This window comes from Hyperoodon ampullatus (assembly GCF_949752795.1).
Source record: "Hyperoodon ampullatus genome assembly, chromosome: X".
NCBI classification, from domain to species: domain Eukaryota; kingdom Metazoa; phylum Chordata; class Mammalia; order Artiodactyla; family Ziphiidae; genus Hyperoodon; species Hyperoodon ampullatus.
Genome location: NC_136913.1, coordinates 48034507 through 48057547, shown reverse-complemented (window position 1 = coordinate 48057547; position 23041 = coordinate 48034507). Strand labels below are relative to the sequence as shown.

The 23041-nt window shown below is 37.4% G+C and overlaps 1 protein-coding gene across 1 annotated transcript in view; it reads left to right on the top strand.

Annotated features, from left to right (window-relative positions):
* Nucleotides 1-23041, top strand: part of FAM120C (family with sequence similarity 120 member C) — a gene marked incomplete at both ends in the record, with an annotated part of 135475 nt that overhangs the window by 36104 nt on the left and 76330 nt on the right. Inside the window, 5 exons of the mRNA XM_079727059.1 lie at nucleotides 9096-9198; nucleotides 9767-9843; nucleotides 10289-10569; nucleotides 11956-12229; nucleotides 12860-13031. Of these exons, the coding sequence (XP_079583185.1) occupies nucleotides 9096-9198; nucleotides 9767-9843; nucleotides 10289-10569; nucleotides 11956-12229; nucleotides 12860-13031 (907 nt within the window). The remainder of the gene's footprint in view (nucleotides 1-9095; nucleotides 9199-9766; nucleotides 9844-10288; nucleotides 10570-11955; nucleotides 12230-12859; nucleotides 13032-23041) is intronic.

The following is a 23041-nucleotide window of genomic DNA, read 5'->3' as shown; positions in this document are numbered from 1 at the left end:
TTGAATAGGACTACTGAGAGAGGATATCCTTGTCTTGTTCCTGATATTTGGGGAAAGCATTCCGTCAGCATTAAGTATAATGATAGGTTTTGTAGATGCATGTTATTAGGTTGAGGAAGATCTCTTCTATTCCTAGTTTACTGAAGGTTCTTATCATTAATGGATGCTGTATTTTGTCAAATGTATTTTTGTATGTCTATTGATAGGATCATGTGCTTTTTCTTCTTTAGTCTACTGATTTTTGAATATTGAGCCATCCTTGCATTCCCAAGATATGGTAAAAATGTATTATTCTTTTTTTACATTGTTGGGTATAAATTACTAGTATTTCATTGAGTATTTTTACATGTATTTTCATGAGGAATATTGGACTGTAGTTTTTATGTGTGTGTGTTTTCTTTGTTTGATTTTGATATCAGGGTAATGCAGGACTCATAAAATGTATTGGCAAGTATTCCTTCCTCTTCCAATTTTTGGAAGAGATTGTGTAGAATTGGTGTTTTTCTTCTTTAATTGTTTGGTAGAATTTTCCAGTGATGTATCAGGCATGGATTTCTTTGAATTTATCTTGTTTAGAGTTTGCTGAGCTTCTTTAATTTCTAAGTATATCTTTCACTAAATTTGAGAAGTTTTCAGCTATTATTCTTCAAACAGATTTTCTGTTCCACATTCTCCTTTCCTCCCGTGACTACAATGGCACCAGTGTTTGACCTTTTGTTATTATCCCATAGATACTTGAGACTCTGTTTTTTAAAAAATTATTTTCCTCTCTGTTTTTCACACTGGATAATTTCTATGAATTCATCATTAACTTTGTTGATTCTTTCCTTGGCCATCTCTTTTCTTTTTCTTTTAAAAAAATTTCTTTTATTGGAGTATAGTTGCTTTACAATGTTGTGTTAGTTTCAGGTGTACAGCAAAGTGAATCAGTTATACATATACATATATCCACACTTTTTTAGATTCTTTTCCCATATAAGCCATTACAGAGTATTGAGTAGAGTTCCCTGTGATATACAGTAGGTCCTTATTAGTTATCTATTTTACATATAGTAGTGTGTATATGTCAGTCCCAATCTCCTAATTTATCCCTCCCTGCCTTTCACCTTTGGTAACCATAAGTTTTTCTACATCTGTGACTTGGTTTCTGTTTTTTAAATGAGTTCATTTGTACCATTTTTTTTAGATTCCACATGTAAACAATATCATATGATATTTGTCTTTCTCTGTCTTACTTCACTTAGTATGATAATCTCTAGGTCCATCCATGTTGCTGCAAATGGCGTTATTTCATTCTTTTTTATGGCTGAGTAATATTCCATTGTAGATATGTACCACATCTTCTTTATCCATTCCTCTGTCGATGGACATTTATGTTGCTTCCATGTATTAGCTATTGTAAATACTGCTGCAGTGGACATTGGGGTGCATGTATCTTTTTGAATTATGGTTTTCTCTGGATATATGCCCAGGAGTGGGATTACTGGATCATATGGTAGTTCTATTTTTAGTTTTTTAAGGAACCTCCATACTGTTCTCCATAATGGTTGTACCAATTTACATCCCCACCAACAGTGTAGGAGGGTTCCTTTTCCTCCACACCCTCTCCAGCATTTATTATTTGTAGATTTTTTGATGATGGCCATTCTGACCAGTGTGAGGTGATACCTCATTGTAGTTTTGATTTGCATTTCTCTGATAATTAGTGATGTTGAGCATCTTTTCACGTGCTTTTCAGCCATCTGTATGTCTTTGGAGAAATGTCTATTTAGATCTTCCACCCATTTTTTGACTGGGTTGTTTGTTTTTTGATACTGAGCTGCATGTGCTGCTTGTACTGGGTTGGCAAAAAGTTCACTTGGGTTTTTCTGTAACATCTTACAGAAAAACCTGAGTGAACTTTTTGCCAACACACAGTATACTTTGGAGATAAATCCCTTTTTGGTCACTTCTTTTGCAAATATTTTCTCCCATTCTGTGGGTTGTTTTTTGTTTTGTTTATGGTTTCCTTTGCTGTGCATAAGCTTTTAAGTTTCATTAGGTCCCATTTGTTTATTTTGGGTTTTATTTTCATTACTTCAGGAGGTGGATCAAAAAAGATGGCTGCAATTTATGTCAGAGAGTGTTCTGCCTGTGTTTTCCTCTAAGAGTTTTTTAGTATCCTGTCTTACATTTAGGTCTTTAATCCATTTTGAGTTTATTTTTGTGTATGGTGTTAGGGAGTGTTCTAATTTCATTCTTTTACATGCAGCTGTCCAGTTTTCCCAGCACCACTTATTGAAGTTGGTCATCTCTTTTCTGCTGTAGAACCCATACAATGAGTTTTTTAAAAATTCTGACTATTGTATTTTATTTATTAATTAATTATTTTCAGGTTATTTCTTTAATAAATATTTATTTATTTTATTTTTGGCTGTGTTGGGTCTTAGTTGTGGTGCGCGGGCTTCTCTCTAGTTGTGGTGTGCGGGCTCAATAGTTGCAGCGTGTGGGCTTAGCTGCCCCACAGCATGTGTGGGATCTTAGTTCCTCAACCAGGTATTGAACCCGTGTCCCCTTAACCACTGGACCACCAGGGAAGTCCCTGAGTTTGTTTCTTTTTGTTTTGTTTTGTTTTGTTTTTTAATTTTTATTTTATAGTGGAGTATAGTATTTTTATTTTTTTAACTTTTTATTTTATATTGGAGTATAGGTGATTAACAATGTTGCATTAGTTTCAGGTGTACAGTAAAGTGATTTAGTTATACATATACATGTAGCTATTCTTTTTCAAATTCTTTTCCCATTTAGGTTGTTACATAACATTGAGCAGAGTTCCCTGTGCTATACAGTAAGAGTATTGTATTTTAAATTCTAAAGTTTCCGTTTGGTTCTTCTTTTTTTTTTAACATCTTTATTGGAGTATAATTGCTTTACAATGGTGTGTTAGTTTCTGCTTTGTAACAAAGTGAATCAGTTATACATATACATATGTTCCCATATCTCTTCCCTCTTACGTCTCCCTCCCTCCCACCCTCCCTATCCCACTCCTCTAGGTGGTCACAAACCACCGAGCTGTTCTCCCTGTGCTATGCAGCTGTTTCCCACTAGCTATCTATTTTACATTTGGTAGTGTATATATATCCATGCCACTCTCTCACTTTATCACAGCTTACCCTTCCCCCTCCCCATATCCTCAAGTCCATTCTCTAGTAGGTCTGTGTCTTTATTCCCGTCTTACCCCTAGGTTCTTCATGACATTTTTTTTCTTAGATTCCATATATATATGTTAGCATATGGTATTTGTCTTTCTCTTTCTGACTTACTTCACTCTGTATGACAGACTCTAGGTCCATCCACCTCACTACAAATAACTCAAGTTCGTTTCTTTTCATTTGGTTCTTCTTTATGTATTTTGTTTCTTTGCTGAGATTTTCTTTTTTTTTTGAGTTTTAAGTTATTTATTCTTAATTTAAACCTACTCAAAGAATGTTTTTCTCTGGGTAAAAGAGAAGCAGTGAGGGTAAACACAAGCAAAGTTTTGTTCTTAGCAATTACAGAATTTAAACAGTGGAATGACAGTCTTTTTCAGGGTCCTGACATTTGGGTCGAATTGATTTTGATTTTATGTCTGCTAAATGTCACCTACTACGTATACATTTTTTTAAAGTTGAGTTGAGAATTAAAGTGAATATAGAAAAAGTGTGATCTAGGAGAAAGGTCCTAAGGTCTACTTATTTTTGCTGAGATTTTCTGTCTTTCTGATTCAAAAGTGTTTCTCCTACCTTCAAGCATTTTTATAAAGCTGCATAATGTCTTTGTCAGATAAGTTCAACATGTGTGTCATCTCAGTGTTGGCATGTATTGATTATTTCCATGCAATTTAAGATTTTCCTGGTTATGCCCAGGCCAAGTAAATTTGGATTGGACATTTTGAATATTATGTTTTGAGGTTCCTAGTCTTATTTCAATATAGTGGGGAATGTTGACAGTTTTGTTTTAAGAGGCAATTGACCCATTTAAGTTCAGACCACAAGTTCTCACCATCCTACTGTGGGCCTTGGTTTCAATGTCAGTGCAATTTTCAAAGCCTTTGCAAACCTATTTGGATCAGTCCCATGAACGCCACCCAGTTGCCAGTCTGGGACTTGGGCAGTGGTTTATCTGTTCAGTTCTCAGAGTCTGTGGTCTGCTGTTTTAAGTGTCAGATCCACACATGTGCTGCTCCCTCTTTGCAATCCCTTCAGTACTTCCCAGTTCATTGGGCCACCCTTTTTCAGTGTCTAGGGCCAAGCAGCAGGAGGACAGAGAAAAAGCATTGAAGGCTCACTCCACCCTACTGAGACCATTGCTTCTCTGATCAGAGAGGAAGTTTCCTCATTCAGAGATTTAGCTTCCCGCTCTTCCCCTGTTGCCACTGCTGCCACCACAGGTTTGCTTCAGCCTGGCACACATGAGAACAGAAAAAAGGAAAAGAAAAATGGGGGTATTTCCATACATTTTCTTGAGTTTTCAGAGACCCCTTTCCCACTCTTCAAGCCAGAACTGGACTATGGTTTCTCCTGGAGCTCTCTCCACATCAGTGGACACTTCCAAATTTCAGGCTGCATTGTGTCTACACCAGGGGACATTGGAGAAAAAAGAAATGCTAAACTCACCCTTGGTTTGGTGGTACTTCGAATTCTGGTCTTCTTCCCGGAGTCTTCAAACAGTGGCTCCTGGTTTCTGTAACTACCTTCAGTGGGAACAAAGTGGAGGGTACTTACCCCATCTTATCCATAATGGAAACCTCTCTGTAGATGTTTTTAAATGAATAAAGAATGAAATCAGTGTTTGATTTTGGGGGCATAAGTTTTCCTAAGAAAATTTTGTGATAGCACTGTCTAGCACCCACTAGTTCACATTTAACTTTCTGGCACAATCATAAAGAGTGTTTTGTTTTGTTTTGTTTAAGTATACTTGGACTTCATTTTCCCAAAAGGCTTACATTCTGTTGATATTCAAATCATTCTCTTTTCAAGTGTCTTGCCTGCCATCATCTTTCATAATTCTCTCTTCCACCATTGATGAACACTAACTGCAACAGATCCTCATTGGTCCGTGGCTTCTACTATGATGTGAGCAGTCCTCCATCATGTCCCTTGACTATAGGAAATCCTGACCTTTATGACAGATTTGCTCATTCACTTTGTTACTTTGCATTGCGCTCTCAGCTGTTTTCATGAGATGATTAGGAAGAGATTGACTCACAAAAAGAGAAATTGACATGTTGGGTAGGGAGAGATCCTAGTGTTAAGTAGGGGATACTGTTTAGATGGAGAATAAATTTTCCTTCCAATTTTTTATTGTGGTAAAATACACATAAATTTTACCATCTTAACCATTATAAATATACAGTTCAGTGGTATTAATTACATTCATAATATTGTGCAACCATCACCATCATTCATCCCCACAACTCTTTTTATCTTGTAAAACTGAAACTCTGTACCCATTAAATGATAACTCCCCATTCTCTCCTCCCTCCCAGCCCCTGGCAACCACCATTCTACTTTTGGCCTCTGATTTTGACTACTTTACCTACTTCATATAAGTGGAATTATGCAATATATATTTTTGCAACAGGCTTATTTCACTTAGCATAATGTCCTCAAGGTTCTTCCATGTTGTAGCATGTATCAGAATTTCCTTCTCTTTTAAGACTGAATAATATTCCATTGTATATAAATGGAGGAAAAGTTTTGTAAGTGCTCAGTTGAGTGGTGACTATTTTTAATGTTATAGCTTTTGCTTCCCCTTGTAGCTTCATGAGTTTTGGAACTTGGATAATGACTATTTTTAATAACAAGAATCCACTTTTCACTAAACAAAACAAAACAAAATTTTTCAATAGAGACTTTGCTTCTAATTCCACCCTAAATGTTTCACAGTATTTCCTAGTCCTCTTTATATGTATGTTTTGATGTGGTAGTCATCTCAGTGTAGTCATTTTTAGCCTGCTTTTTTCACTTAACATTATGTTTTAAACCATTTTTCATTGTTGTATAATTTTCACAAACATTTTTAACAGTTATAGAATTATGAGAGCTCTTTTAACAAACATACAAACACTGCTAGGTAATAGTGTCAAAGTATGGGGTTCTACTCTGCTACTTCTGTCCTCTGTGCATCTTTAAAAGAAAAGGGCAGGACTTAATTCAATATGATCATATATAAAATACTGAATGAACTTCTATAGATAAGGTCCCATGTTAGACAGTAGGATATAAATGTGAATAAACCATTCTTTGTCCTCACAGAACTTGAGGTGAAATGGGGAGGTAGAAGCAAATAAATAAGTACAACAAAGAAAAAAACACAATAAAGTTTTCACAGAAGGAAAGATTTCATAGAATTGGTGCCTCTTTAAGGAAGAGTAAATGTTTGCCTTTCAGAGCACAGAACAGAGTGGTACACTGAGGGAAGTACACATAATTCAGTATTTTAGGGTATTGGGCCATAGATCTATACTCACTGACATGTAATAGTTTATAAGACATACTGTTAAGTTCAAAAAGCAATTTGAAAAGCAATATGATAAGATTCCACTTATGTGAAAAAAGCAAGACCATATTGGTGTACATATATATGTGTGTGTATAAACACAGCAAAAGTTATGACAAGACATATACCGAACTGTTAACAGTGGTCACTTTTGGAGAGGGGAGTGGGTACAGAGGTAGAGATATTAAGGAAGATTCTGTATATGGCTTGTAAGTCTTAGGAGATTTTTAGTTATTATTATGTGTTATTAAATATGATAGGGAAATAATAATGAATATATAAATAATGGAACCTTGATGCAATGGAATGTTATTCACATGTCATTCTGTAAGTCAGTAATTTGCAAACATTCTTTAGATTTAAAACCCTTTTTCAAACAAGTTTGTCCAATTTTTGAAAAAGGAGAGTGATATTTTGTTTCTAAGTGAGGCTGGAGGACCTGGAGATCTTGATATCTGTATTTGTGTGCCTGCATGCATGCAAGTAAAGAGATCTGGAATGCTGTGTAGATCTTAGAGTGTTAACAATTACAAACTCTGAGAGATAAGATTATAACTGTTTAAATTTTTTCTTTTTTATTATACCATTTAATTTTCCTATAAAAAGTAAGTGTTATAGTTAGGAGATGATTTTTTGTAGAAAATATTCAACACTGGGTCTATAGGGTGAATTGGGCACTCTCATGCACTGATGATGAGAGTATAACTTGAGACATCTGCCTTGGAAAGAGATTTAGTATCATGTATCAAGAGTCTATGAAAATGACCATATCCTTTGACCTAGTAATTTCACTTCTAAGAATATGCCCTATGAAATAACCCAAGAAACGTATGTAAAAATATGCTCATCAGAGCATTATTTATAATGAGAAATTAGAAATGACTTTAATATCTTATATTCTATTTGATGAAATATTATGAAGGTCATATGTTATATTCAAGAGGATTTAAAAATTACATTGGAAAAAGCTTGATAAGGAAAAGCCCCTTCTCAATCAGCCCCAACACAGCAGAGGTAAACGGTATTTTCTATCACCATAGATAAGTTTCGCTTCTACTTGAACTTTATATTTACTCTGTGTGTGTCTCTTCTTTCATTCATTATTATGTCTGAGATTAGTCCATGTTGTTGCATATATCAGTCCTTTGTTCTTTATTACTGCACAGTTTTTTATCATATGAATATACCATAATTTATCCATTCTTCTGTTGATATACATTTGAGTTATTTCCAGTTTGGAGCTATTAAATAAAGCTGTTGTTAGTATTCTTGTTCATATTTTTTGGTGGACATATGTACTCATTTCTCCTGGATAAATACTTAGGAGTAGGATTGCTGTGCCATATGGCAAATATATGTTTAACATTATAAGAAACTGCCAAACTGCTTTCTCACCTCTACCAATATACATTCTTACAAGCAGTGCATTGGGATTCCAGTCACACCATATCCTTGCCAGTGCTAGATATTTATAGTCTTTAATTTTAGCCATTCTGGTGGATATATAGTGATTTCACATTGTGGATTTTGTATATGTTTAAGTGGTTCTGGTTGCATTATTCATACCTTTTGAAGCAATAATTCCACTTTAGGGACATTTTCATATGAACCTAATCTGAAATCCAGAAAAACTTTATACGTACATATATGTTCTTTTCTGTGTAAGTTATAATAGCCAAATGTGAGAAATAACCTAAATGTCAGGTATTAGAGAAGTAAATAATTTATGATATATGTATAATGATAAAATATTCAGCCATTCAAAATTGTCTTGTGTAATAAAAGCAAGATATGAAATTGTACACAGAGTACGGTATCAACTATAGAAAAAATATGTGTATTAAAATAGACTAGCTATACTTCAACAAAAAAATGTATTTTAAAAATTAGTGGAGGGCTTCCCTGGTGGTGCAGTGGTTAAGAATCCGCCTGCCAATGCAGGGGACACGGGTTCGAGCCCTGGTCTGGGAAGATCCCACATGTTGCGGAGCAAGTAAGCCCGCGTGCCACAACTACTGAGCCTGCATTCTAGAGCCAGAGAGCCACAACTACTGAGCCCGCGTGCCACAACTACTGAAGCCCGTGCTCCTACAGCCTGTGCTCCGCACAAGAGAAGCCACCGCAATGAGAAGCCTGCGCACCGCAACAAAGAGTAACCCCTGCTCGCCGCAACTAGAGAAAGCCTGCACGCAGCAATGAAGACCCAACACAGCCAAAAAAAAAAAATAATTAGTGGAAGGAAGCACACCAAAATATCTTTGGGTGATGGTACTGTGTACTTTTTTTCTCCTATCTTTATGTATTTTTTCTAATGATCATGTGACCATTTTAGAATAGCACAAAATGTAAGTAAACTTTATTTATTTTTAAACTTAATTTTTTTTAACTATTCCAGCTTTTATGTTCTATAATGCTCTCTCCCTACCTAATCTTTTCCACAGCATGAAAAATTGCTCCCTTGGGTTTCTTTAAACATTTGATTTCTGCTACTGTTTTGACTCTCAAATTATAAATTGCATGACAAAGACACTCTCATGTTATTTCTTCTTCTGAACATTTGACGTTCCAACATCCAGTCCAGGACAGAAGATAAAATAGAACGATTCAAGAAAGCAGTTGAGTACTATTCAGTCACAACCAAACTCTCTTCGCTGCCAGTGGGTCCCTCCTCCTTTCTAGGTAAGGCTTCCATTTGACCCTGAGCTGCTCTGTCTATAGAGGAAACTGAGTTAGTCCCTCAGGAACTCCTGGGACAGAGTGGAATCACTTATTTGTATTGCACCCTCCTAGAAGTCATTCCTATTTGATAGACATCCTTTTGATTTCCATGTAATAAGAGAGGTGACATGAAACAGGGCCCTCATTTCTTGAATTTATAGATGGGATCCAATGCTATTTCCTTAGCTTGGGCTTCTTCTGGTGCTAATCTCCACTGTGGCCTGGTATATGTAAAATTGCCCTGTCTGTGGGGTCAGGCCTGAGTTTGAATTCTACCTCTGCTATGTACTAGCTGTGTGATCTTTGCAAGTCACATCTGTATGAAATGTGGCTCAGGATACCTCCTTAATAGGGTTGTTATCAGAAGAAATAATTTATGTAAGGTTCTTGGCATGGCGCATAGTAGCTGTTCAATAAATTGTTAACTTATTTATTAATAATAATTTCTCAGGTGATTTGAGGTTAGCAGAATATAACAGGGTACAATTATTAGGATTGACTAAAGGATAGCCCTTTCTCTTTGCTTCAGGTTTTCGGAATAATCGACTTGGAAATCCTCCCATTCCACGAAATCAAATGGGCACTATCTCTGCTGGAAAGCCAATGGTAAATATCTTTTCAGAAGCTTGACACCATTTGATAGCATTAGACTTGGGTTGCTTCCCAATTTTTATAATCTGAGTTAAGGAGTTAGGGTGATTCAGTATTATCAGAGTGTCAGTATTATCAGAATGTCATGTTCTCAACTTGAGGCTGGCAGACTCTGTAAAGAAAACATCCAAATCAGTAACCACTAGGGCATTGTGAAGGTAAATTAGATAATGTTGGAAGAATGGTTCTAGGAGACATAGATTGGACCATTGTCCTGCCTTTGGAGGATTCTGTCAATACATCACTGTTAGAATTATTTCTTGTTATTCTCAGTAGGTTCTTTGTATCCAAACAATTCCAGCTACTGGCATCATCCACTATGTCACAACTTCTGGGGAAACCATCTTGGAACCTTGTAAAATGTTAAATAAAGAGCTTTTCTTTCTGTTTTGTCCTTTAGTTTTCTCACCACGTGCCCCAGAAAATGAAATATCCACCACCATTCCCAGTGGGACCCAACTCCTCTCTTCTCTTCTCCCCCCATGCTTTGGGGGAATCCCATGCTTTTTCTGAGGATCCCATGCTGCAGGACAGCCCCTTTGCCAGTTGGGCTGTCTCTTATGATTCCTCTGCATCCCAGTTTCCCAATTACCTGACTTCCAAAGCCTCACCTCCTTTGGGACCAGACTCTTCCCACTCCTCTTCCTCTGATGCTGATGAGCCAAATGGAGCCAGCTCTGAGTAAGTATCTGTACAGGCACCTCAGGGAACAGAATTCTGAAGCATCTGTATTCTTTTGCAGTAACCTAGGTAGGGAACCTGGGAAAGTGTATGTTCCTGGCTTTTCTCTGTGACTCTTTGCTCTTAAGTGAAGTAGGAAAATTCTCTCTATGCTTGGCTACTTCATGCTCATCTGGACCCTGTACAGGTGGTAATTTTCAGATACCCAGGCCACTGAGGTAGAAGGCAGCATAGCAGCTGGTTAAGGAAGCCCTGGTAGGGGTGTGCTATGTATCATGCCTGTCATCTCTCAATTTGTGAAGGGGAGTAGGTGGAATGGAAAAAAAACTTGAAAGACTTTATAGAGTTGAGGTATTGGAACAGTTGAGTATGCAGTTATAACTAAGACAGGGTTTTGAGGATTAAAACAGTGAGATTTTATATAAGCTCATTTGTTCTTAGATTATTCCTCCAAACAGATTATTCCTGGGAGAGAGAGCTGCTTTGAGGGTTTTTTGGGGTTTTGTTTGTTTGTTTGCTTTTATATTTATTTATTCATTCATTTATTTTGGCTGCACTGGGTCTTAGTCACGGCATGCGAGCTCCTTAGTTGCGGCATGCAGACTCTTAGTTGCAGCATGCAAACTCTTAGTTGCAGCATGCATGCGGGATCTAGTTCCCCAACCAGGGACTGAACCTGGGCCTCCGGTATTGGGAGCATGGAATCTTACTCACTGGACAACCAGGGAAGTTCCTGAGGTTTTAAATTGTAGTTATTTCCTTAGAACATGAGCAGACTCTAAACATGGCCTCTTATAAGGTATAAAGGATTCAGAATGGTTCCCATGACTTTTTTTAAATTTTTGGCTCTGTTGGGTCTTTGTTGCTGTGTGTGGTCTTTCTCTAGTTGTGGCGAGCGGGGGCTACTCTTTGTTGCAGTGAGCGGGCTTCTCAATGCGGTGGCTTCTCTTGTTGCAGAGCACGGGCTCTAGGCACGCAGGCTTCAGTAGCTGTGGCGCGTGGGCTCAGTAGTTGTGGCTCGCGGACTCTAGAGCACAGGCTCAGTAGTTGTGGCACACGGGCTTAGTTGCTCCGCGGCATGTGGGATCTTCCCGGACCAGGGCTTGAACCCACGTCCCCTGCATTGGCAGGCGGATCCTTAACCACTGCGCCACCAGGGAAACCCGGTTCCCATGACTTTTGATTGCTTTGGCTTATATCAGATGAAATAAGCCAGGAGGATAGTGATGGCCACTGAGAGGAAAGGTATCAGGTCCAGCGCTAACCCAATATCCTGGCTTCCAAAGGGTTTGTTAAAATTCCTTGGAATCAGAACAGACATCTTGAGTTGGAATGTCTTTATCAACCCCCCTTCTCTCTTCTACACTATCTTTTAAAACCTTTTAGTCACATCACAGAAACACTTCAGCAGCAGCCTGGATGGGAGGATCCAAATGGTGACAGAGGGTCTTGGGTACAGCCTATCGATGCTGGAGTTTCAGATGCCAGCCTGGGTGATGGTGAACCCCACATCCCATCTCTGCTGTCTATGTCTACGAGGAACCATATGGACATCACCATTCCACCCTTACCTCCAGTAGCTCCAGAAGTCTTGCGGGTTGCTGAACACAGACATCGAAGGGGTCTTATGTACCCATATATCTACCATGTCCTCACTAAGGTGAGAGAACACATCAACACCTACCTCCCTGCTCTTAACACTGTACTTCACACTTCCTAGGACTGTAAGTTACCAGAGAAAATTGTGATGATTGTATCTGAAAGGAGATCAAGTGTGCTGGGGGCCCTCATTGTATCAAGGGACTCTAGTGAGGTGAGACCAGCAAAAGATGGGACTGTGCAGTAAATGAGGCCTCACAGAGAAGTATAATTGTGAGATTTTGAAGAAGATAATGCACCATGTTTGTGGACTCTGGTCTAGGGATGGACACACTCTAAGAAGAGGCATTATGCCCTTGTTATTTACCTCTCAGTCTACTTCTCCAGAGCTATTCCCTTCCTCCAGTCTTACCATACAAATCTATCCCTCAGAAAAAAATGTCTAAGATGAATTTTCTCCATTTAGTCAGCTGTAGTTAGTCATAGCAGAGACTTTTAAAAATGGAATTTAGCTTTTAAGCTGCCTATGGTCAGCTCGGCTTGTTACAACTTTTTTTAGTCTGAAATTCTGTCTGAATACAAGTAGAAAATTTAATAGCGAGGCTACAGTTCATTACTGGTTCTTCTCAGCTCAATTCCAAACCTTGAGGTAACTCATTTTCTCCTTTCTCCTGTACCATTTTCTCATTAGGGTGAGATTAAGATCCCTGTATGTATTGAGGATGAGTGTAACATGGAGCTGCCTCCAGCTGCTCTCCTGTTCCGGTCAGCTCGTCAATATGTATATGGGGTCCTTTTCAGTCTGGCAGAGACACAGAGGAAAATGGAACGCCTGGCCATACGGCGGCGGTTGCCTGTAGAAGGTATGTGTGGTTCTAGCTTTGACAGTTCTCTCAATGCTTTGACTCAGGGCAAAAATGTCTATGCAAGTACATCATACTTTTGGCTATGGAATAGTCTTTAAGAAAGTGCATAATTCACCAGAACATATACCGGTATGGGAAATGCATTAACTTAAGCCCAAATTCTTTAATCTTTAGGCATTCAGAGTGACTATTATTTATAAGAGCCATGCTGGACTTTGGGAATGTAGAAGTGTATCTGACACAGTCTCTCCTCCTCAGTGAGGTTTTTGTTTTGGGATTTGATCCTGTAGGTAATTGGAGCCATTGAGATGTTTTAAGCTGAAGAGTGATATGGTCAAATTAGCATGTTCAAAAGAACCAACTAGATTTCTTCTTCTGGGAAGATGGAATAGATATAATTTTCCCTATTCCTCCTGCTAAATAAAACTAAAAGCTCAGGATATTATATATAAAACAAGCACAAGGTACTCTAGAAGGTGAACAGAAGGTGACAGATTGGCTAAGGGCCTTGGGATCCAAGGAATGCTGCAGTAGTGAGTTCCCTGGCTTTTCTTTGTGCCTTATATATCCCAGACTGTGTGCAGGACAAGCTGGCAGCCCAGAAACACCAACAGGTGCAGACCAAGAAAAGCCTGCTCTCTCTAGCCAAAGTACGCAGAAGGAACAACCTAGTAATACAGAAATCTTTTAGATAATAACTACTCTATTCCAACCAAACACTAGAGAAAAACTGTAGCCCACTCTTACCCCTACCAGTAAAGGCCAAATGAAGAACCTAGACTTCTACCATTGCCAGACTGTAAGAAGGTATGCCACCTGTTCCTGCTGTGGAAGTGTCAGACAAGGGCACATGGGGAGTTAGGACTTCTACTCCCACTAGGCAGTAACGAGACAGCATCCTCCTTCACCCACCAGAGTGGTGTCAGAAAAGACCTGCTAAAACACAAAACTTAAATGAGATCCAGAGTCTCATAAAATAATACCCGAAATATTAAGGTTTGAATTGAAAGTCCCTCATCATACCAAGAACCAGGAAGATATCAAACTGAGATCTCAAACTGACTGAGGAAAGAAAATCAATAGATTTGTGTTATCCATAGAAAATCAAATCACTGTAACACAAATGACTGAATTACCTGATAAGGATTTCAAAGCAGCCATGAGAGAGAAATGCTTTGACAAACAATTCTGAACATTCTTTTTTTGGGCCGTGCTGTGTGGCTTGTGCAGTGAAAGTGCCAGGTCCTAACCACTGGACCGCCAGGGAATTCGCTGAACATTCTTGATACAAATTAAAAATAGAAAGTCTTACAAAGATATATAATATACAAAAGAACAAATGGAAATTAAGAACTAAAAGATACAATAACTGAAATAAAATACACAAAAGATGGGTTAAACTGCAGATTGGAGACAACAGAGAAAATAATCAGTGAACTTGGAGAAAGAACAATAGAAATTATCTAATCTGGATAATAAAGAGAAAATAGACTGAAAAATGAACAGGGATCAGTGGAACTATAACAAAAGATCTGATATTTGTGCCAATCAGAGTCTCAGAAGGAGAGGCGAAAGAGGGTAAGGCTGCAAAAGTACTCAAAGAAATAATATATAATATTTATATTTAATAACTTAAATAAATATTCCCAAATTTGGCAGAAACATATGCCCACAGATTCAAGAAGCTGAGTGAATTGTAAATAGTATAAAATCGTGCCAAGATACATTACAGTCAAACCTTTGAAATCTAAGGACAGAAAAAATATTTTTTTATTGAAGTATACTTGATTTATAATGTGTGTTAGTTTCAGGTGTACAGCAATATGGTTCAGTTATACATATACATATATATATATTCTTTTCCATTATACGTTATTACAAGATATTGAATATAGTTCCTTGTGCTATACAGTAGGTCCTTGTTGGTTATCATTTTATATATAGTCGTGTGTATCTGTTAATCCGAAACTCCTAATTTATCTCCCCCCCCTTTCCCCTTTGGTAACCATAAACTTGTTTTCTATGTCTGTGAGTCTGTTTGTGTTTTGTAAATAAGTTCATTTGCATCATTTTTTAGATTCCACATATAAGTGATATCATATGATATTTGTTTTTCTCTGACTTATTTCACTAAGCATAATATTCTCTAGGTCCATTCATGTTGCTGCAAATTGCAGAATTTCATTCTTTTTATGGCTGAGTAATATTCCTCTGAGTGTGTGTGTGTGTGTGTGTGTGTGTGTGTATCTCACATCTACTTTATCCACTCATCTGTCAGTAGATACTTAGGTTGCTTCTGTATCTTGGCTGTTGTAAATAGTGCTGCTATGAACATTGGGGTGCATGTATCTTTTTAAATTAGAGTTTTTGTCTCTTCCGGATATATGCTGAGGAGTGGGATTGCTGGATCATATGACAACTCTATTTTTAGTTTTTTAAGGAACCTCAATACTGTTCTCCATGGTGGCTGCACCAATTTACATTCCCATCAACAGTGTAGGAGGGTTCTTTTTTCTCCATACCCTCTCCAGCATTTATTATTTGTAGACTTTTTGATGATGGCCCTTCCAACTGATGTGAGGTGATACCTCATTGCAGTTTTGATTTGCATTTCTCTAATAATTAGGGATGCTGAGCATGTTTTCATGTGCCTTTTGGCCATCTGTATGTCTTCCTGGAGAAATGTATAGTTAGATCTTCTGCCCATTTTGTGATTGGGTTGTTTGTTTTTTCAATATTGAGTCATATGACCTGTTTGTATATTTTGGAAATTAAGCCCTTGTCAGTCTAAAGACAGAAAAATTATTGAAAGCAGCCAGAGAGAAATGATGCTTTACATATAGGGGAAAATAATACATATAAAGGCTGATCTTTCATCACTAGCCATGGAGTCCCTTCTGCCACAACATTTTCAAGGGCCAAAAAAAAAAATTGTCAAGGGCCAAGATGGTGGAGTAGGAAGACCCTGAGCTCACCTCCTCCCATGGGCACAACAAAATTGAAACTATTATGGAGGAACTATCCATGATAATGACCTGAACACTAGCAGAAAGGATATTCTACAGCTGAAGGTATAAATAGGGAACCACAAGGAGACAGGTAGGAGGGGTGGAGTTGAAGTATATTCAAGACCTATTCCCTGGGTGGGTGAGCAACAAATGGAAGGATAATTATAATTGTAGAGGTTCTCCCCAAAGAGCAACAGGTCTGAGCCCCACATTGGGCCCCCCAACCTTGGGTACTGACCAGAAAGATAAGACTCCAGAACATTTGGCTTTGAAGGCCAGTGGAACTTACTTTTGGGAGAGCCAGAGGGCTGTGAAAAATAGAGGCTCCACTTTTAAAGGGTATGCACAAAATCTCACACACTCCAAGACCCAGGACAGAAGCACTAATTTGAAAGGAGCCTGGGTCAAACCAAGAGCTGATTTGCAGAGCCTCTCAGACAGGAGGCAATTGAAACTCATCATGGGGACATCAAGCTGGCAGCAGCCATTTCTTGGAGCTCTTCCTATCACGGGTATATTTGTGCTAGTAAGCGCCATGTTGGAACCTTCCCTTTAGTTTATTACTGCCTGGACCTGGCCCCACCCACCAGCCAATCAGCACCAGTCCTGGGACATTCCAGGCCAGACAGCTAGCTGGGCAAGTACATGGACCCACCCACCAGTAGTCTGGCTGCTGTACTGAGCTCCCAGCCACACCAGGACCCAGCCCCATCCACCTGCAGGCCAACATCAACTCCAACACACTGGGACCTGGCTCCACCCACAAGTGGGCCGGCACTAGCCCCAGGACCCGGCCTCATCTGCTAGTGGGTGAACACCAGGCCCTGGACCCTCTGGATCCCAGCCCCACCCATTAGCCTTCCAACACTAGCTCCAGGACTAGAGACAAAGAAGGACATTACATAATGATCAAAGGGTCAATCCAAGAAGATATAAAAATTATAAATATGTATGTAGCCAACATAGGAGCAACTAAATACATAAGGAAAATGCTAACAGCCATAAAGGGAGAAATTGACAGTAACACAGTAATATTAGGGGACTTTAACACCCCACTTACATCAATGGACAGATCATCTAGACAGAAAATCAATGAAACACTGGCCTTAAATGACACATTAGTCCAAATGGACTTAGTAGATATATAGAAATTCCATCCAAAATTAGTAGAATACACATTCTTTTCTAGTGCACATGGAAAATTCTACAGGATAGATCACATGCTGGGCCACAAAACAAGTCATAGTAAATTTAAGAAGATTTTTTTTTTTTTTTTTTTTTTTTTTTTTTTTTTTTTTTTTGCGGTACGTGGGCCTCTCACTGTTGTGGCCTCTCCCGTTGCGGAGCACAGGCTCCGGATGCGCAGGCTCAGCAGCCATGGCTCACGGGCCCAGCCGCTCCACGGCACATGGGATCCTCCCAGACCGGGGCACGAACCCGTATCCCCTGCATCGGCAGGCGGACTCTCAACCACTGCGCCACCAGGGAGGCCCGATTTAAGAAGATTGAAGTCATATCAAGCATCATTTCCAACCACAACAATATGAAACTAGAAATCAACTACAAGGAAAAAAAAACCTGCAAAAAAAACTCAAACACATGGAGGCTAAACAATATGCTACTAAACAACCAATGAGTCACTGAAGAATTCAAGAGGAAATCAAATAAAACTAGGAGACAAATGCAAATAGAAACACAATGATCCAGAATCTATGGTGGGATGCAGCAAAAGCAGTTCTAAGAGGGAAATTTATAGTGATGCAAGCTAACCTCAAGAAACAAGAAAAATATCAATCAACGTAACCTTATGACTAAAGAAAGTAGAAAAAGAAGAGAAAAAATCCCAAAGGTAATAGAAGCAAAGAAATAATATAGATCAGAACAGAAATAAATGCCATGGAGACTAAAAAAAAAAAAAATAGAAAAGATCAATGAACTTACGACCTTATTCTTTGAAATGATAAAATTGGTAAATCTTTAGCCAGACTCATCAAGAAAAAAAGAGAGAGGGCCCAAATCAATAAAATCAGAAATGAAAAAGGAGAGGTTACAACCAACACCACAGAAATGCAAAAGATCATAAGAGATTCCTATGGACAATTATGCACCAATAAAATGGACAGCCTATACAAGGGGGGAAGGCTGGCGGGGGAGGGTTGGATTGGGAGTTTGGGATTGACATGTACACACTGCTATATTTAAAATGGATAACCAACAAGGACCTACTGTATAGCACAGGGAACTCTGCTCAATACTCTGTAATAACCTAAATGGGAAAAGAATTTGAAAAAGAATAGATACATGTATATGTAAAACTGAATCACTTTGCTGTACACTGGAAACTAACGCAACATTGTTAATCAACTATACTCCAATATACAATAAATTTTTTAAAATAAATAAATAAAATGGACAACCTAGAAGAAGTGTATAAATTCCTAGACATGTACAATCTCTCAAGACTGAATCAGGAAGAAATAGAAGATATGAACAGGCCAATTACCAGTAATAAAATTGAATCAGTAATCAAAAACTCCCAATAAACAATCACATCAAAAAGATGAAAACACCCGGGAATAAATCTAATCAAGGTGGTAAAAGACCTGTACTCAGAAAATTATAAGAGTTTGATGAAATAGATTGAAGATGACACAAACAGAAAGATATACAATGCTCATGGAATGGAAGAATTAATAGAATTAATATAGTCAAAAAGACCATACTACCTGAGGTAATCTAAAGATTCAATGCAATCGCTATCAAAATACCAATGACATTTTCCACAGAATTAGAACAAACAATTCTAAAATTTATATGGAAACACAGAAGACCCCAAATAGCCAAAACAATCATAAAAAAGAACAGGGAGAACAGTATGGAGATTTTTCCTTAAAAAAACTAAAAATAGAACTACCATATGATCCAGCAATCCCACTCCTGAACATATACCTGGAAAAGATGAAAACTCTAATTCAAAAAGATACATGCAGCCCAATGGTCATAGCAACGCTATTTACAATAGCCAAGACATGGAAGCAACCTAAATGTCCATCAACAGAGGAATGTATAAAGAAGATATGGTATATATATACATATATATATGTATACACATACACACAGTATGGAATATTACTCAGCCATAAAAACGAATGAAATGATGCCATTTGCAGCAATATAGATGGACCTAGAGATAAGTGAAGCAAGTCAGACAGAGAAAGACAAATATGTGATACTGCTTATATGTGGAATCTAAAAAAATGGTACAAATGAACTTATTTACAAAACAGAAACAGACTCACAGACTTTGAAAACAAACTTATGGTTACCAAAGGGGAAAGGTTGGGGGGGAGGGATAAATTAGGTTGTTGGGATTAACGTATACACAGTACTGTATATAAAACAGATAATCAACAAGGATCTACTGTGTAACACAGGGAACTCTACTCAGTACTCTGTAATAACCTATATGGGAAAAGAATCTGAAAAAGAACATATTTTTATATATATTATGTATGTTATATATAGTTATATATTATACATTATATTATATATAGTATATTATAATAGTTATATATATAATGTATATATGTATAAAAATGAATCACTTTGCTGTACATCTGAAACTAACACAACATTGTAAATTTTTTTAAAAAGAAGAACAAAACAGGAGGCATCACAGTCCCTAATTTCAAACTATACTATAAAGCTTCAATAATCAAAATAGTATGATACTGGCGCAAGAAACAGATATGTGGATTAATGGAACCAAATGGAGAGCCCATAAATGAGCCCATAGTTATAACAGCAATTTATCTATGAGAAAGGAGGCAAGAATATTCAATGAGGAAGAAGAAAGCCTCTTCAATAAATGGTGTTGGGAAAACTAGATAGCTACATGGCAGTGGATTAAAGAGTTAAATGTAAAACCTGAAACCATAAAACTCCTAGAAGAAAACCTAGGCCCTATGCTCTTTGACATCAGTCTTAGCAATATTTTTTTGGATATGTCTCCTCATGCAAGGAAAGCTAAAGCAAAAATAAACAAATGGGACTACATCAAATTAAAAACTCTGTGCACAGCATATAAAACTATCAACAAAACAAAAAGGCTGTCTACTGAATTGAGAAAGATATTTGCAAATGATATATCCAACGATGGGTTAATATCCAAAATATACAAAGAATTCATACAACTCCACATCAAAAAAACAAACAACCCAATTAAATAATGGGCATAGGCTCTGAATAAACATTTTTCTAAAGAAGACATACAGATGCTATCTTTTCACAGGCATGTGAAAAAATGTTCAACTTCTCAAATCATCTGGGAAATACAAATCAAAACCACAATGAGATATCACCTCACACCTTTCCGAATGGCTATTATCAAAAAGACAACATATAATAAATATTGGCAAGGATGTGGAGGAAAGGGAACCCTTTCTAAAAATTTAATTTAATTTTTATTTTATATTGGGGTATAGTTGATTTACAATGTTGTGTTAGTTTCAGGTGTACAGCAGAGTGGTTCAGTTATACATATACTTATCTCCATTCTTTTTCAGATCCTTTTCCCATATAGGTTATTACAGAATATTGAGTAGAGTTCCCTGTGCTATTCAATAGGTCCCTGTTGATTGTCAATTTTATATATAGTAGTGTGTATATTTTAATCCCAACCTCCTAGTTTATTCCTCCCCCACAACCCTTCCCTTTCCGCTTTGTTAACCATAAGTTTGTTTTCAAAGTCTGTGAGTCTGTTTGTCTGTTTCTGTTTTGTAAATCAGTTCATTTGTGTCATCCTATTTTTTGTTTTTGTTTTTGTTTTTTTTGGCCACACTGCACAGCTTGTGGGATCTTAGTTGCCTGACCAGGGATTGAACCTGAGCCCCAGCAGTGAAAGCACTGAGTCCTAACCATTGGACCACTAGGGAATTCCCATGTGTCATCTTTTTAAATTCCACATATAAGTGATATCATATGATATTTGTCTTTCTCTGACTCACTTCACTTACTATGATAATCTGTAGGTCCATCCATGTTGCTACAAATGGCATTATTTCATTCTTCTTTATGGCTGAGTAATATTTTGTTGCATATATGTACCACATCTGTATACATTCCTCTGTTGATGGACATTTAGGTTGCTTCCATGTCTTGGCTATTGTAAATAATGCTGCAGTGAACATTGGGTTGCCTGTATCTTTTTGAATTATGGTTTTCTCCGGATATATGCCCAGGAGTGGGGTTGCTGGATCATATGGTAGTTCTATTTTTAGTTTTTAAAGGAACCTCCGTACTGTTCTCCATAATGGTTGTACCAATTTACATTCCAACCAATAGTGTAGGAAGATTGGAGGAAAGGGAACCCTTGTTGGTGAGAATGTAAATTGGTACAGCCACTATGGAAAACAGTGTGGAGATTCCTCAAGAAAATAAAAATAGAACCACCATATGATCCAGCAATTCCATATCTAGGTATTTATCTGAAGAAAACAAAAACATTAATTTGAAAAGATATATGCACCCCTATGTTCATTGCAGCATTTTTTACAATAGCGAAGATATGGAAGCAACCCAAGCTTTCATCGACAGATGAGTGGATAAATAAGAAATGGTATATGTATGCAGCGGAATATTATTTGACCATAAAATAGGAATTAAACCTTGCCACTTGTGACAACGTGGGTGAACCTAGAAGGTATTATGCTAAGTGAAATAAGTCAGGCAGAGAAAGACAAATACTGTATGATTTCAGTTATATGTGGAATCTAAAAAATAAGTGATTGAATATAACAAACCAGAAACAGACTCACAGATATAGAGAACAAGCAGGTGGTTGCCAGAGGGAGGGGTATGGGGAGATGAGTGAAATAGGTGAGGGAAATTAAGAGGTACAAACTTCCAGTTATAAAATAAATAAGTCATGGGAACATAGTATATAGCATATGGAATATAGTCAATAATATTGGAATAACTTTGTATTGTGATAGATAGTAACTAGACTTATTGGAGTGATCATTTTGTAATATATAAAAATATCAACACTATGTTGTACAACTGAAACTAATATAATATTTTAAGTCAATTTTACTTCAATAAAAATGAAATACAATTAATTTCTGTATGTTTATTTTGTATCCTGTAGTCTTCAGCTCACTTATTAATTCTAGGAGTTTTGCTGTAGATTTCTTGTGATTTTCTACATGGACTATATGTCATCTGCAGTTAGGGTCAGTTTTATTTCTTCCTTTCTGATCTGTATGCCTTCTATTTCATTTTCTTGCCTTCCTACACTGGCTAGAACTTCCAGTAATATGTTGAAGAGCAGTGGTAAGGGCAGACATCCTAGCCCTGTTTCTGATTTTAAAAGAAAAACATACAGTCTTAAGCTATTAAGTACAATGTTAGTAGGAGGTTTTTTGTAGATGTTCTTTATCAAGTTGAAGAAATTCCCTTCTATTCCTAGTTTCCAGAGAGTTCTTTTAAAATATTTATTTATTTACTTACTTATTTGGCTGCGCTGGGTCTTAGTTGCAGCATGTGGGATCTTCATTGTGGTATGTGGGATCTTTAGTTGAGATAAGGGATCTTTTAGTTGTGGCATGTGAACACTTAGTTGCAGCATGTGGGATCTAGTTCCCTGATCAGGGATTGAATCCAGGCCCCCTGCATTGGGAGCACGGAGCCTTAGCCACTGGACCACCAGGGAAGTTCCCAGAGATTTTTTTTTTAATCATGAGCGATTGTCAAATTTTGTCAAATGTTTTTCTGCATCCACTGAGATGATTATATTATTTTTCTTCTTTAGCCTGTTTGTATGGTGGATTACATTGATTTTTCAAGTACTGAACCAGCCTTGCAACCGTAGAATAAACCCTACTTGGCCACGGTGTATAATTCGTTTTATATATTGCTGAATTCTATTGACTAATATTTTGTTAAGAGTTTGTACATCTATATTGATGAAGAATATCAGTCTGAAGTTTTTTTTGTTTG